Below are 16628 nucleotides of genomic sequence, written 5' to 3' on the forward strand. Positions count from 1 at the left end.
TACTGTGAATTAAGTCTGTGGAAGACTCTGCACTAAGTAACTCATATATGTTATCTAATAATTCAATAGTCCATGTGGTAGGAACACTTCTATCCTCAATCTACAAGAGAAGAAACTGAGGCACAGATAATTTAATTTGCCTAAATCATATAGGCTTCCTTGGTGGCTCAGACAGTAAAGAATCTGCCTGCAATGCAGGAGGCCTGGGTTCAATTCCTAGGTCAGGAAGATCCCCTGGAGAAGGGAACGGCTACCCACACCAGTATTCTTGCCTAGAGAATTCCATGGACAGAGGAGCTTGGTGAGCTACTGTTAATGGGGTCGCAAAGAGTCAAACACGACTAAACATCTAACACTCTCACTTTTTTCAAGATCATATATCTAACAATAGCAGTGTTAGAAGCTAAGAGAAAAGACTGTTTTTAAGAGTGTTGTTGCTCAGTCGCTCAGTTCTGTCTGACTCTTTGCAACCCCATGGATGGCAGCACACCAGGCTTCCCTGTCCTTCACCATCTCCCAGAGCTTGCGCAAACTCATGTCCACTGAGTCAGTGATGCCATACAAACATCTCTTCCTCTTTTGTTCCCTTATCCTCCTGCCTTCAATCTTTCCCAGCATCAAGGTCTTTTCCAATGAGTCAGCCCTTCGCATCAGATGGTCAAAGTATTGGAGCTTCAGCTTTAGCATCAGTCCTTCCAATGAATATTCAGGACTGATTTCCTTTAGGATGAACTAGTTTGATCTCCTTGCAGTCCAAGGAACTCTCAAGAGTCTTTTCCAACACCACAGTTCAACAGCATCAATTCTTCAGCGCTCAGCTTTCTTTATAGCCCAACTCTCACATCCATATGTGACAACTAGAAAAACCAAAGCTTTGACTAGACAGACCTTTGTTGGCAAAGTAATGTCTCTGCTTTTTCATATGCTGTCTAGGTTTGTCATAGCGTTTCTAGGAATGAGTGGTCAGTATACCAAATTCACTGAAGGAAGATAGGGAGACCAATGGATTTAGTGATATGGACACCATTAATGGCTTCAATCAAAGCAGTTTCAATGGAATAGCTTGGATGTTTCTTCATTTTCTTAGACCCTGTAGCCAGTCCATCAGCAACCTATCACTTCTGCCACCAGCACCCTGGTCCAAACCATCATCAACTCCCCTCTGAGCCACTGAACTAGCCCTACGGGTGGACCTGCTTCCACACTTGGCCCCTGCAAACCATTCTCCACACAGCAGCCAGAATGACTGCTTTAGAATATATATTAGATACGGTCACTGCCTGCCCTAAAGCCCTTATTGGCTTCAATCACAAAGAACAGTGTCTCAGCTCCTCACAATGGTATAAAAGCCCCACGTGATCTGGCCCTCCCTTTGCCCTTAAAAAAAAAGATGTCCTTTTCATTATAGGGGACTGGAATGCAAAAGTAGGAAGTCAAGAAATACATGGAGTAACAGGCAAATTTGGCCTTGGAGTACAGAATGAAGCAGGGCAAAGGACAATAGAGTTTTGCCAAGAGAATTCACTGGTCATAGCAAACACCCTCTTCCAACAACACAAGAGAAGACTCTACACATGGATATCACCAGATGGTCAATACCAAAATCAGATTGATTATATTCTTTGCAGCCAAAGATGGAGAAGCTCTATACAGTCAGCAAAAACAAGACCAGGAGCTGACTGTGGCTCAGATCATGAACTTCTGATTGTCAAATTCAGACTTAAATTGAAGAAAGTAGGGAAAACCTCTAGACCATTCAGGTATGACCTAAATCAAATCCCTTATGATTATACAGTAGAAGTAAGAAATAAATTCAAGGAATTAGATCTGATTGACAGAGTGCCTGAAGAACTATTGTTGGAGGTTCATGACATTGTACATTGAGACAGTGATCAAGACCATCCCCAAGAAAAAGAAATGGCAAAAATGCAAAATGGTTGTCTGAGGAGGCCTTAGAATTAGCTATGAATAGAAGAGAAGTGAAAAGCAAAGGAGAAAAGGAAAGATAAATGCAGAGTTCCAAAGAATAGCAAGAAGAGATAAGAAAGCCTTCCTCGGTGATCAATGCAAAGAACTAGAGGAAAACAAAAGAATGGGAAAGATTAGAGATCTCTTCAAGAAAGTTAGAGATACCAAGGCAACATTTCACACAAAGATGGGCACAATAAAGGACAAAAATGCTAGGGACCTAAAAGAAGCAGAAGATATTAAGAAGAGGTGGCAAGAATACACAGAAGCATTATACAAAAAAGATCTTAATGACCCAGATAATCACGATGGCATGATCACTCACCTAGAGCCAGATATCCTAGAATGTGAAGTCAAGTGGGCCTTAGGAAGCATCCCTAAGAACAAAGCTAGTGGAGGTGATGGAATTCCAGTTGAGATATTTCAAATCCTAAAAGATGATGCTGTGAAAGTGCTGTGCTCAATATGCCAGAAAATTTGGAAAACTCGGCAGTGGCCACAGGACTGGAAAAGGTCCATTTTCATTCCAACCCCAAAGAAAGGCAATGCCAAAGAATGCTCAAACTACCACAGAATTGCAGTCATCTCACACACTAGTAAAGTAATGCTCAAAAATCTCCAAGCCAGGCTTCAACAGTATGTGGACCAAGAAGTGCCAGATGTTCAAGCTGGTTTTAGAAAAGGCAAGAGGAACCAGAGATCAAATTGCCAACAATCATCAAAAAAGCAAGAGAGTTCCAGAAAAACATCTATTCTGCTTTATTGACTATGCCAAAGCCTTTGTGTGGATCACAACAAACCGGAAAATTCTTCAAGAGATGGAAATGCCAGACCACATGACCTGCCTTCTGGGAAATTTATAGGCAGGTCAAGAAGCAACAGTTAGAACTGGACAACCGACTGGTTCCAAATCAGAAAAGGAGTATGTCAAGGCTGTATATTGTCACCGTGCTTATTTAACTTCTATGCAGAGTACATCATGAGAAACACTGGACTGGATGAAGCACAAGCTGGAATCAAGATTGTCGGGAGAAATATTAACAACCTCAGATATGCCAATGACACCACACTTATGGCAGAAAGCAAAGAAGAACTAAAGAGCTTCTTGATGAAAGTGAAAGAGGAGAGTGGAAAAGTTGACTTAAAATTCCACATTCAGAAAACTAAGTCATGGCATCCGGCCCATCACTTCATGGCAAATAGATGGGGAAACAGAGGAAACAGTGTCAGACTTTATTTTGGGGGCTCCAAAATCACTGCAGATGGTGATTGCAGCCATGAAATTAAAAGACACTTGCTCCTTGGAAGAAAAGTTATGACCAACCTAGTCATCATATTAAAAAGAAGAGACATTACTTTGCCAACAAAGGTCCATCTAGTCAAAGCTTTGGTTTTTCCAGTAGTCACATATGGATGTGAGAACTGGATTATAAAGAAAGCTGAGCACTGAAGAATCGATGCTTCTGAACTATGATGTTGGAGAAGATTCTTGATTGTCCCTTGGAGAGCAAGGAGATCCAACCAGTCCATCCTAAAGGAAATCAGTCCTGAATATTCATTGGAAGGACTGATGCTGAAGCTGAAACTCCAATACTTTGGCCACCTAATGTGAAGAACTGACTCATTTGAAAAGATTCTGATGCTGGGCAAGATTGAAGGTGGTAGGAGAAGGGGACAACAGAGGATGAAACGGTTAGATGGCATACCGGCTCATTGGAGATAAGTTTGAGTAAACTCCAGGAGTTGGTGATGGACAGGGAGGCCTGGTGTGCTGCAGTCCATGGGGTAGCAAAGAGTCGGATGCAACTGAGCGATTGAACTGAGCTGAACTTTGCCCGTAACTCTAACCATTCTCTCTCTTGTACCTACCATAAAATGGTCTTCTTTCTGTTACAGGCCATTATGGTTCCAAACTAAAAATGAAAGTCCCTAGTGTCTTTGGTTCATCCTAAATCCTCAGATACTAGGCTAGTTAGTGCCTGACATGTAACATGTGCTCAATCATATTTTTGGATAGATGGCAGAGAAACAGTGACAGCAAGCATGTAAATAACTTGTAAAACTACTTGGTCTCAGAGGATGACGAGTAGGCTTTTTTTTCTTTTAAGATGAGAGAAATTTGAGCATGTGAGAGATGCAGTTTGATCCGTGGGTTAGGAAGATCCTCTAGAGGAGCGCACAGCAACCCACTCCAGTATTCTTGCCTGGACAATCCCATGGACAGAAGAGCCTTGTGGGCTACAGTCCATAGGGTCGCATAGAGTCGGACACAACTGAAGCGACTTAGCATGCACACAAATAAGAGATATTAGGAGATTATCCAAGAGCTTCCAGGTGGTGCGAGGGGTAAAGAATCTGCCTACAATGCAGGAGATGGAAGAGATGCGGGTTCAACACCTGGGTGGGGAAGATCTCCTGGAGGAGGAAATAGTAACTCACTCCAATATTATTACCTGGAAAACTCCATGGACAGAGGAACCGGCAGCACTACAGTCCATGGGGTTGTAAAGAATTGGACACAACTGAGCAAGCACACCATCCAAAGGAGTCATAAAATCACAGAATATAAGAGAAAAGTAATTAATTTAGGAAAAAATTACAGCTATACCTAAAAAGTAATCATACAAAGGGATTTATCTCTCTATGCCAAAGTTTTTTGGTCTATAATTTAAGAGGTTGGGAAAAATCAGCAGTTTCTAATCACTATCTAGAATTTCCCTTCAATTATTTTCCCTCATGATCTCTCTTGGTTATTTCACACCTGGTTATACCACAGACACAGGAAGTTCTGATTAGCAATTATATATGTCTGATTACTAAAATAATCACACTTAACAAAACAGTTTAGTTGGGAAATCAAAAGCTCAGGAAATTTGAGTGATTCATATAAGGTCACTAATATTTTTTAAAAGCAGATGCCATTGTCTAAATACGAAAAAACTGGCCCAAATTAGCACAGGGAATCAATGGTATCAATTCCAAACCATACACAGAAAGTGCAGAACTGAGAGATTTTCGAAGAATATGAAGAAGGCATAGTTTTTTCCTTCTAATTAGGAAAAAAGAGCAATAATAAATCCCAGGAAATTGGAGGGGAAAAAGCACACCTGTGTAATAAAGTCACAGTATAGGGACTTCCCTGGTGGTCCAGTGGCTAAGACTCTGCACTCCCTGAATGCAGGGGGCCTGAGCTCAGTCCCACATGCCGCAACTAAGAAATGGCACAGACAAATAAATAAATAAAAGTCATGCTCTAACCATGAAGCAAATTAAATTGGCATGACTTTAAGCAACTGGTACTGTACAGGAGAACCAATCTGACATCTCACTATGGCGATTACGTTGTAATACCCTAAAAAGTTAAATGAGAAAAAATGTAAGTAAAAGAAAAGACTACAGGAGGAGTGAGTCAGAACAGTATATGATGAAGAGGATGGACTCTGGAGCCAGACTGCCTGAGTTCAAAGGACTTAATGTCTCTGTGCTTCAGACTCTAATCTTAACATATGAACTATCGTAATATTTTATCTCCTTGATAAAGTTACCATGAGCATTAAATGAGTTAATATATGTAAATAGTATATAGCGAAACTAGTGCCTGGCACACAGTAACATTTGTATGTATTTGCTATTATTATTATCATTACTATTATTTAATATATGGATGGTGAAATATAAAAGCAATGGGACAAAATACAAAGATTTGATTCACAGGAAAACACAAGAGCCCTAATGGATAAAAGTGCAAGGAGTGGAAATAAATGAAACAAAGAAAAACATATAGATAATGAAAGAAAAGGTAATCTCTAAAAAAGAGTTATATACACCAATATGGATAACACAAATATAATGTCATGGAGGGAAAAGCAAATTGTGGAGGTTATACATCAACTAATACCATTTATGTAGTGTTTCAATACATGCAAAACTAAGCAATAAAAAATGCAGGGATATATCTACAGTAAACCTATAAAGAAATCAAGAGTTTATTAATTATTTGTGTTAAGTGATAACCACAAAATACATGATTGTGAGTAATTCTAGGCAAAGGGAAGATGGGCCTGGTGAAGGTCACACAGGCAACTTCAACATTCCATTCCTGAAGCTGAGTAGGGGTACCCAAACTTTTAAAAATTATTCTTTATGTCTTGTATAGATGTTATACGCTCGTGTGTGTGTGAAATATTTTACAATAAAAAGAGCAAAAATTTAGTAACACATTTTAAAGGCAAGAGAAGATACTTTTTTTTTAACCTCTCAAATTAGTTGTTTCTTTTTCTTTAAAAAGCTCGATGGGAAAAAAAAAAAAGCTCGATGGAAGAGATTTTCTTCTTTAATGATAAGATCAAACTAACTAAACAGTTAAATATATTTCTAGGATGGCCAAAGGTAAATTCCACATAAGTGTACCCTAATAAAAGAAGACTCTTCCTAACTGGGATATATCTTCAAGCCTTAACAAACAATTCTTAGCTGTACATTTACAAAAACCAATGTAATTTCTCATGCTTAATGCCATTACTTTAGATGGGACAGTTATTAATAATATGACATTTCTATTACATTATAACCTATCCTCTAAATATATACTAAATCTTTAAAAGGGTTATGTAATTTTGCTATGGATCAAATTACTGGGCACAATAGGCTACAAGGTTCAAATAGGATCTTAGTCTCAGAATAACCTTTATATTTAGTTCCACAAAATAGCTTGAACCAAGTATAACAAGACAATACATAATTTTGTGTAATTTATTAATCATGTCACTTCCGTTAAAAATTATGAAAGCTACTTGAAGACTTTTAGACAAACCATAGATTACAGAATCTTAATGCAAAAGCAATATCAGGTTATTATCCATCCAAAATTTGTTCATTTTACAGGTATGAAAACTGAGGCATAGAAAGCTAAAATGCCTTAGATAAGAACAGGACTAGGAAACCCAGCCTTTCAAGTTGCTATCCAGTGACTATGCTGACTCCCTTGGGACATGAACATACACGCAAGAATGCAGATATGTCAATGAGTCTGCAATTTTTCAACTGATCCTGCGCAAAGGTAAACACCCTCTGCCTTCAACCCATCTTTCCGACCTCTTCTGACTAGAAGGCATATTCAGACACCAAGAAATCAGGAACAGGGCCTACAGTGCATGCCCTCTTTCACGCTCAGTACTGTGAGCCCAGAGCTCCAAAGCCTTACTTGTGGTCCCTTATCCACATCAATTCTTTTGTACTGTGCACCTTTCCTTATTTCACTCTGCTAATCTAAGATAAAAGAAATACCTACCCATAATAGTCACTAGAGATCTCTCCCAACCCCAACCAAGCTCGGATGCTCTGTTAACCAAACACAAGACAAGCAAAAGAAACGAAAAAATGGAAAATTCAGGGTTCTTGGATTTATATAAGGGCTGTCCTGATATTTGTTAAGGACTCTAACATGTAGCATGAGTTTATTTTCAATGTTGCCTTAACAACATTGTATGGAAGGATTGATTTTGTTTTGTTTGGATTTTCATTTTTGCTTTAAATAACATAACTGACCCAATAAACTATAAAATTTCACTGTGTAATTTATAGTAATAGAAGACAGTCATGCCACGGCCATGACAGATTGCAGAAAAGCACTTCATACAAGCCATATATTAAATTTCATCTTTATAATAAGATCATAGCCCTAAAAATGATGCTCATACACCTGAAAATTTAATTTTTAAAAAGTGTTCATGTACTAATCCCTGAGACTATTTAATAGCCCGGCTTTAGCATAAGGTACATTGCCTAGCATAAAGCAGGCAACTACAGTTGGAAGAAGATGTTGAGAAGGAGTTTTCCTTTCATTGAAAAGTTTAGCTATGGCTCACATTTTCAAACAGAAGTCTCCCCAACATTCTGAAGTGAGACGACAATGAGTTGCTGAAAGTTGAGACCGGAGCCTCCCTGAGAGTATCCATAAAGCAGGAAATCATGTTGTCTACAGACTTATGAGTCATAATTTCCACATATGTGTACTTTCCAAACATATGATAATGCATCTATATTTTAAAATATTCAAAATTTCACAGTGGCTGTTTGTTAGTATATATTTTCTCAGTCAATACTACTAAAACCACACTGCTAGCATTTCTTAAATGAGTTAGAAATTACTCTTAATACTTGGACATAAACATGTCACTTTAGACAAGCATTATGAACAATGTACTATTTTTAGAAACAGAATCAGGATAGACAGTTGGTCAGGAACTAGGCCTTGAGAACACACTTCCTGTACCAGCACTGTTTCTCTATTTCGCCTGTAGTCATCTCCAAACCTCTCTATCTACAGTCAGTGTTCCCTCCACTTTCCTTCAGGAGGTCGAGTATCAAGAAAGTGTCTCACAGTTTACAAATCAGCACACAGCTAGGCAATCTGATTACACAAAGGCCAGGTCATAGCTCTGCTCCAGGCTCCCCCAGCCAAGCATCAGAGTCAGGGTATAGTGGCCAGGGTAGTCAGCTCAAGTGTTCCAGAACCTTGTACGTGACACTTGAAGAGATTAGAGAAGCAAAGTATTCTGTAAGAAAGCAGGAGGGATGTGATTTATTATAAATTATTTTCCTAGAGACTGGGAAAAGAGTACGTCAAAGCTGTATATTGTCACCCTGCTTATGTAACATATATGCAGAGTACATCATTCGAAATGCTGGGCTGGATGACTCACAAGCTAGAATTAAGAATGCCAGCAGAAATATCAACAACCTCAGATATGCAGATGATACCACTTTAATGGCAGATAGTGAAGAGGAATTAAAGAGCCTCTTGATGAAAGTGAAAGAGGAGAGTGAAAAAGCTGGTTTAAAATTCAACATTCAAAAAACAAAAGTCATGGCATCTGGTCACATCACTTCATGGCAAATAGATGGGGAAAAAGTGGAAACAGTGTCAGATTTCATTTTCTTGGGCTCCAAAATCACTGTGGATGGTGACTGCAGCCACAAAATTAAAAGATGCTTGTTCCTTGAAGAAAAAGCTATGACAAACCTAAACAGCATATTAAAAAGCAGAGACATCACTTGGCTGACAAAGGTCCATATAGTCAAAGCTATGGTTTCTCCAGTAGTCACGTATGGATGTGAGAGTTGGACCATAAAGAAGGTTGAGCACCGAAGAACTGATGTTTTTGAATTGTGGTGTTGGAGAAGACTCTTGAGAGTCCCTTGGACAACAAGGAGCTCCAATTAGTCAGTCCTAAAGGAAATCAATCCTGAATGAAGGACTGATGCTGAAGCTGAAGCTCCAACACTTGGGCCACCTGATGAGAAGAGCAGATTCATTGGAAAAGACCCTGATGGTGGGAATGATAGAGGGCAAGAGGAGAAGGGAGTGACAGAGGATGAGACGGTTGGATGGCATCATACACTGAATGGACAAGAGTTTGAGCAAACTCAGGGAGACAGTGAGGACAGGGAAGCCTGTTGTGCTGCAGTTCATGGTGCGGTAAAGTCATAATTTAGCGACTGAACAACAACACGGAAATTGTCAATGATTATTGTATAAATAAAAATCTGAGCATAGCAATAAAAAATGCCCATAAAGAGACTTACCTGGTGGTCCAGTGGTTAAGAAATCACCTTGCTAGTGCAAAGGACACTGGTTTGATTCAGGGTCTGGGAAGACCCCATGTGCTGTGGGGCAACTAAGTCCATGTACCACAACTAATGAAGCAATTATTGAAGCCCACACATCCTAGAGCCCATGCTCCACAATAAGAAAAGCCATCGCAGTGAGAAGCCTGCACACTGCAATGAAGACTAGCCCCCACTCTCTGCAACTGAGGAAAGCTCGTGCACAGCAACGAAGACCTAGCACAGCCATAAACAAACATGACAAATCATTTTTAATTGCCCATAAAGAACAACAACAACAAACCAAAGAGTCCTCCATCTGGTGGGAATCACATCCACTTCATATTCTTGGGGAAGGTGAAGGGAGGAACTGGGAGGAGACTTAGCAGAACCTGTGTTCAAGGCCAACTGAACAACTTGGAAGAAGCCCAAAGCCCAGAGGAACAAGGCTTGGTGATGATGAAGACTTTTAAGGAGTTAGTTCCTTAGCTTAAAAAAAGATAAGCCACTGAAGGAAATTAAGCAAAGATGTAGCAGCAACAATTTTGCAGTTTAGGAAGGTCATCCTAGATACAGTATCCTTTCCTCAATGTTTCCCAGGCACTGTTGGTGGAGGGAGAAGATGCCACGTACCCTAAACAAGGAACACGCATAAACAGAATGCCATATGCTAATCAGGCATATTCAGTCAGATCAAACTGTATCTTCTTTACAATGCTTTTCCTGTGCCCTTGTTCTTACTCCAGTCAACAAATGTTTCTTCCCCCCTTTATTTTTAACCTTCCTTACTCACACATGTTTTATCTACAGTTCCGGTCTCTTCAAGCTACAGTCTCACATTTCTACTTCTACCACACACTTCCACATGAATAGTCCACCAGCGCCTCAAATGCAGGAGATCTAAAACACAACTGATTTTTTTACCCCCACCTGCCAACCTGCCCCAAGTTCACTCCTCCTAATCGCCCAGGCTTCACATCTTACCATCATCTTTTATTCATCCCTCTCTTTCCCCCTCTGTTTACCCCCACATCCAATTAATTGTTTCTGTCTAATTCACTTCAGCAACACTTCTCCAATCCTATTGCCACTCCTGGCTTATGTCTTCGTTCTCTAACAAAAACTCTCGTAACTTTCCCTTATTAGTCCAGTGGTTTCCTTCCCAATTTAATTCATCCTCTGGATAATTAGATAATCATCTATCCTATAATTCAACTCTGATTACTACATTTCCAGGACCAAAAATAACTTCAACATCATAGCCTACTAACTTTCCCAGACTAGCATTAAAGCCTTCCGTGTTCTAGGCCAAACCTAATTTTCCATCTTTGGGCTTTATTTTCTCTCTATGCCCCCTCATATATGTTCCAGTTGTGCCCTACTCCTGGTCAATCTGGTCTGGGAAATATTGGGTACTCAACAAAAGTTGATTTCCTTCCATATGAGTTTGCTATATTCTCCTTCCCCATGCCATCTCAATTTATAGGAAAACATCTCATCATTCTGAATAATTGATTCTCACACAGAAAATTATCATATTCATGGAAAATCCTGTAAAACCTAGGAAACAGACAGGAACCTTGACAAAGACAAGCAGTATGACTGAGCTGCAATGTCAAAAGAAAAAGGCAGTGACAAGTAGGATGCCACAGAAGTTTCAGAACATTTGAAAAGTTAGAAGCATTACATGTGGGACAATGGATGCTAACATTCTACCAGAGTTCTTCGAGATGATTCATTGGTCTCATAGAACTTATAATCCCCCAAAGAAGATCAATACATGTGGACTTCATAATGAAAGGTAGTAAAATCGTGCTCCAGTCAAGGTACAAAATGTCTTAGAAGCATTAAAAAAATGGGAAATTCTAAGAGATTAAGAAAGCTTCATAAAATACCACACAACAGAGGCTGTAAGGACTTCAACAAATCTTGAGAAAAAGGTATTCCAGGCAGCAGAAATGGTCTAAAGGAAAGGTAGAGGTGGAAAATGCTACAAGTGTGAGAAATAGGAAAACAACTGATGAACCCTGGGCCCCTAAACTATTACTATTTTGAATGTTTCTAATGATCACTTACCCAGTTTTAATGAATTAAGAGTGTATGAGCTATTTGAGCTCAGGCTTTTACTTCAATGAATTCCTGAAAATAGGCAGATGATTATCTGCAAGATGGATTAGTTGTTATTAAACAGGATTTTCACAACTCTGTTGGATCCTAAGCTTGCGTTATAATCCCTGAGTGTGGCGTTGCACTCAGTTTACTCCCCGAGGCTGGCTCTTCGGCATTCCTGCAGTAGTGTGAATGAAAAGCACTAACATCTTGGGATCCCATTGAAGATGACAGACTTCTACATACACATTGCAATCAAGGAAAAATTATACATACATTTTCAGGACTAGTAACCTTGTAATACAAAGTTAAAAAATGCAAAGTCAAACCATGTAAATGTTTGCATAGTACAAAGAAGTCTACAATTAGAAGGGACTGTAGAGAAAATCTAGATTAACCATGTAACCCAAACTACGTCTATCTAGTTATTCCAGGAATTTGGAATCAGGGCTCGTTGATTTAGTGTCTCCCTGTGCTTGGCACTGAGGGACACCTACATATCCAGAAACCACTGAGCACCCACATATGACTGTGAACACAGCGGGGGAAAGATCTCACACAGACAGATCAATGAAGCTAAGAAAGGCAAAGACTAGAGACAGAGAAAGTTCCAGGTTTTCCATTCCTAGTCCCTAATAAGGTCTGCGTGCATTTGACTTCCATCACATTCCTGTCTGTCTTGTTCCTAAAACTAGTTCAAGTTCAGTGCTGTTACTTGGAACAGAAGCTTAAATGAGGCAACAACCAAAATCCTTCATAAGGTCAACTGGTTGATTTATTACTGAGCTACCTTTTCTATACTTTCTTCTCATTTGTATTTCCTTTAAAAGCCATAACCACGACTTTGGTATATTATAAAGACAAATATGTGAACAGGGATCCAGGACTGTGTTGAGTATTTTTAAAAGGAAAATCCATCATCTCCAGGAAGGAGAAAATATAAGAATCTTCAAGGTAAAGCCTTGAGGTATCTGCATAGCAATCAGGGATGCTAACAACTAGTAAATTTTTAAACAACTGTTTATCTTGTATTGGGGTATAGCCCATTAACAATGTGAACATTTCAGTTGAACAGTGAAGGGATTCAGTCATACAAATACATGTATCCATTCTCCCCCAAACTCCCCTCTCATCCAGGCTACCACATAACGCTGAGCAGAGTTCCCTGTGCTACAGGGTAGGTCCTTGTTGATTACCCATTTAAAATACAGCAGCATGTTCATGTCCCTCCCGAACTCCCTAACTAGTCCCTTCCCTCAATCTTTCCCCCGGCAACCATAAGATTGTTCTCTAAATCTGTAAGAACTGGCAACGTAAAGAGTTATCTGATTACTCTCCTACCCAAAGCCAATATAATTCTGAATAAACCAGATGAGTAGATCCAATTCAGTCTCCTCTGAGGCATTAGAAAAAGGTCATAAGTGAGCACAGGGCATTTCATCTGGAGTGCCCCGAGTGACTAGCCACAGTTCTCCCAACCATACAAAGAGGTCTGGGTGTTCTCCAGTGATATCCCTGACCCAGACCCAAACACTGGGTCATTCATTTCAACACTGAATACCAAAACATCTTAGGGCCTGCTTTAACTATTGACCCTATGACATAACCAGCACTTTCTACTATTAGATAAGGGGAAGAAGTAATAGAAGGTTAATATCATGGTACTCTTTTTGGGTGTATACATCTGTGTGATGGGGCAAGTATCAAGATTTTCCTGAGACAGATCCTGTCTCCCCAAAGCTGGATCCACACCCAATAGATTTGACTACAAGGAGACCAGTTAAACACGTAGAGCAAGTCAGAGTTGACAATCAGAAGCCTGGACCAATCTAGTGGGTGGCTCTGCAGGTTTATATAAACAAAAACAATCCTGGAGGATCCTGGAGTTGGAAGGGACATAGAGACTTATGTACAAATTCATCATTTTACAGAGAAGGAAGCTAAACATTGAAACCAGATTCATCAAACAAATCCCTAACTACAGTAATACAGGTGAGATGAAAACCAAAGGGACTGTAACCAGATTGTGACAGAACCAAAAAAGATTATTTCCTAAAGCTTCTCTAATGGTTGAAAATTTATTTTTAATTATAAAAGAAATACTGTATTAGAAAAATCTATGAAAACTACTGTTGGGATATTTTTTTGGATATTCTTATTACTTAAGTTTAGCAAAACGGTTTCTGACCAAATGGGTTAGCATTTCAGTTAAGGTATTAGACCAAGCACCTTTAAAAGTCAAAAAACTGTGTGTTGATTCAAAAAACTATCTGATGTTGTATATTTGCAACCTTGGCAGATAGGCAGTTTAGGCACTGTGACAAAACTCTAAATGGCAGAGAGTTGCTTATTTTAATACATATTAAAAACAAAAAAAATCCAGACATTCACATAGGGCCCTAATAAAAGTCACCAGAAATTAGACTTATATGTCAGTTGGGACCAAAATTAAAAGAATAAATGTTTAAATGGTCCAAATATAAACTTGGTTTTCAAAATTGCTGGCAAGGGGCCATAGTACTCCGGATTTCAGTCTTCAAGGGCTGGTTGACCACAAGTATTAAGTCAACACATTACTGAGGGGAAAAAAAACAACATATACTGTCTGGCAGTACAATCTACCCTTTATCTGCAGCACAGTATATTTTAGAAGACCGCCGATAAAATGTGAAGATAGAACCTGTTGTGTCCCTCAAGAAGTGCTATTAAAGTTACTTTTAAAGTGTAAATTCAATAATAATAAATAAAAAATAAATTTAAAAAATATTTTATCCATAAAAAAATAAAGTGTAAATTCATTAAAAATAGGTCTTTTTTAAAAAACAATATTAATCAGAAGCAAACATGAAATTGATATTATTTAAATTAACATCAATAATCGGCACACACTAAATATTTTAAAAATCTCCTATCCATTTTATAAATTACATGAATCCTAAAGACTACTTTACAGACAAAATCTACTTTGCCACCACGACTGCAAATGGAAATAGGAAGCAATAGACCAGAGGGTGTTGAATATAATCTATACTTAGTAGAGTCAGTTTTCAACTAATTTATAAATCTTGGGTGTTAGCCATACCTTATTTTGACAGTTTAGATTATTGGTGTCAAAAACAAAAGCAAACTAAAATTTCCGAAGAAGTCTTAACTCTGAGAAATTATATTTTCAGTTCTTCCATTCCAGATAACATTAGGCATCGAGAAGTTTTGATGACTATATACTCATCACAAATATAAAGGTTCCTGCAATTTGACATTTACCTTAAACTCTACATTTGTACTTTCAAATAATTACTTTTTATAATAATCTTATTCCACATTATTTACAGAAAACTATTTTAAAAATCGTCCTGTTACAAAATTACCTCGCTCGATAGCTTGTAGTCCTAAACCAAATAAGGCAGGAATGGCACCTTTCGATCTTATAGTTGTAAACAGCCCAGGGTGAAACTTACAAACCAGACTCCGATGCCCTTTTTTCCGCTCAAAAAAAAAAAAAAAAAAAACTGGTACCTGGAAAACTCGGGATTTTGTTCGGTGTTGGCCTATTAGACACCAGCCGGTCCCGCGGGAGCCTGACCCCGCGGCGAGGGCGGCGGTGCGCTTCTGGGTGCGCCGCTTGTCGCCACGCGCCCGCCGCTCCTGGCGCTGTCCCCCTACTCGCCCGGCTCCCCGGCGCCCCTCCCGGACGCGCGGCGGGAGGCACGGGCCTGGTTGGCCGTTCCCACGCGCCCGGGCCCGTTATCTCAGCGGCTGCTGCGCAGGAGTACCCCCCCACACACACACACCTCCGCGGGGGCAGGGGCTCCGAGGTGGTCCCCGCCGCGGACCTGCGCCCTCCCGAGCCTGAGGCGGCGTCCCTTCCCCAGCCGCCCTGCCAAGCCCCTCCCTCGGGGGCCCACGTCGGTCCAGAGCCTCCCTCCGGCTCAGGTTCGCTCCCGGGACGGGATAAGGTGTCAGCCACGCTGCCAGACGCCTCCCGTCGGCGGGGGCGAAGCCAGCCCTGACCTCCTTCTATCCGCCTCTCACCACCCGCGCCCCTCTTGGGCTCAGGAGAGGGGGGCTCCCGGCAGGAGGCTGAAGGGGGCGCTGCCGGCGCTCGCAGGGGAGCGGAGGTCGGGGTCACATCTCAACTCGGCGGGGTCGGGGCGTGAGGGCAGACAAGGGTGGGGGAGCGAGCCCCAACTCACCGGACTGCACTGCTCCCCGGGCCGCGGCCGCGGCCAGGCAGAGGCTGAGGCAGAGGCAGAGCAAGAAGGGGCGCGGGAGGGTCCGCCGCGGGCTCATGGAAGTGCCAGGGAGCCGCCGCCGCCGCCGCCGGCGCCGCTGTCCGAGCCTCCCTCCCTTCCTCCCCGGCTCCCGGCGACGGACGGGGCGGCGGGAGGCATGACGGGAAATTCCTGGGCACGGGCAGCCGAGTCCAAATATGAGCAAAGGAGACGAGCGAGGGAGGACCGCGGAGCTCGCCCGCCGCGGACGGGGCCCGCTGCCCGGGCCTCGGCAGCCGCCAGCTCCCTCCCTTCTTTGAATCCTCCTCCTCCAGGGCTGCCGCCCCGAGGCCGCCAGCCGCCAAGCGCGACCGGAGGTGCCCTCTTGCCAGAAGGCATCCCTTTCCAGTATTGGGGCCCAAGAGCAGAGGGGAGCATCCCCCCTTCACGGGTCCCGCCTAAGACCCCTGAATTAAAAGAGAAGAACCATCACGAGGAGACCCGACAGCTAGCCAGGGACCCGCGGGAAGACGTCTAAGGAGTTTAAGGAGACTCTTCCCATGCCCCACAGTCAATTGAGAGCTCTGGGAGTAAAGGGATAAAAATATTTGGCAAGTGCTTCTCTGGAGTGTGTGTGGCGGGCGGGGGAGCGCGGAGACGCTAGAGCAGCACTGTCAGTTATGCACGCACTCAGGTGAGCCATCCTACACAGAACCAACAGGCATTATTGAT

The 16628-nt window shown here is 41.4% G+C and overlaps 1 protein-coding gene across 3 annotated transcripts in view; it reads right to left on the minus strand.

The window, feature by feature from the left end:
• Positions 1 to 16059, minus strand: part of MSRB3 (methionine sulfoxide reductase B3) — a 183385-nt gene extending 167326 nt beyond the window's left edge. For 2 of the 3 annotated variants that reach the window (XM_027967480.3, XM_027967481.3), the window contains exon 1: positions 15879 to 16059. In XM_027967480.3, coding sequence (XP_027823281.1) covers positions 15879 to 15975 — 97 coding nt within the window. In that variant the 5' untranslated portion in view covers positions 15976 to 16059. Of the gene's footprint in view, positions 1 to 15201; positions 15552 to 15878 lie in introns of those variants that run through there. The other variant, XM_012174611.5, reaches the window with a different exon arrangement.
• Between the last annotated feature and the right edge of the window lie 569 nt (positions 16060 to 16628).

Source organism: Ovis aries, chromosome 3 (genome assembly GCF_016772045.2).
Source record: "Ovis aries strain OAR_USU_Benz2616 breed Rambouillet chromosome 3, ARS-UI_Ramb_v3.0, whole genome shotgun sequence".
In the NCBI taxonomy this organism is placed as follows: domain Eukaryota; kingdom Metazoa; phylum Chordata; class Mammalia; order Artiodactyla; family Bovidae; genus Ovis; species Ovis aries.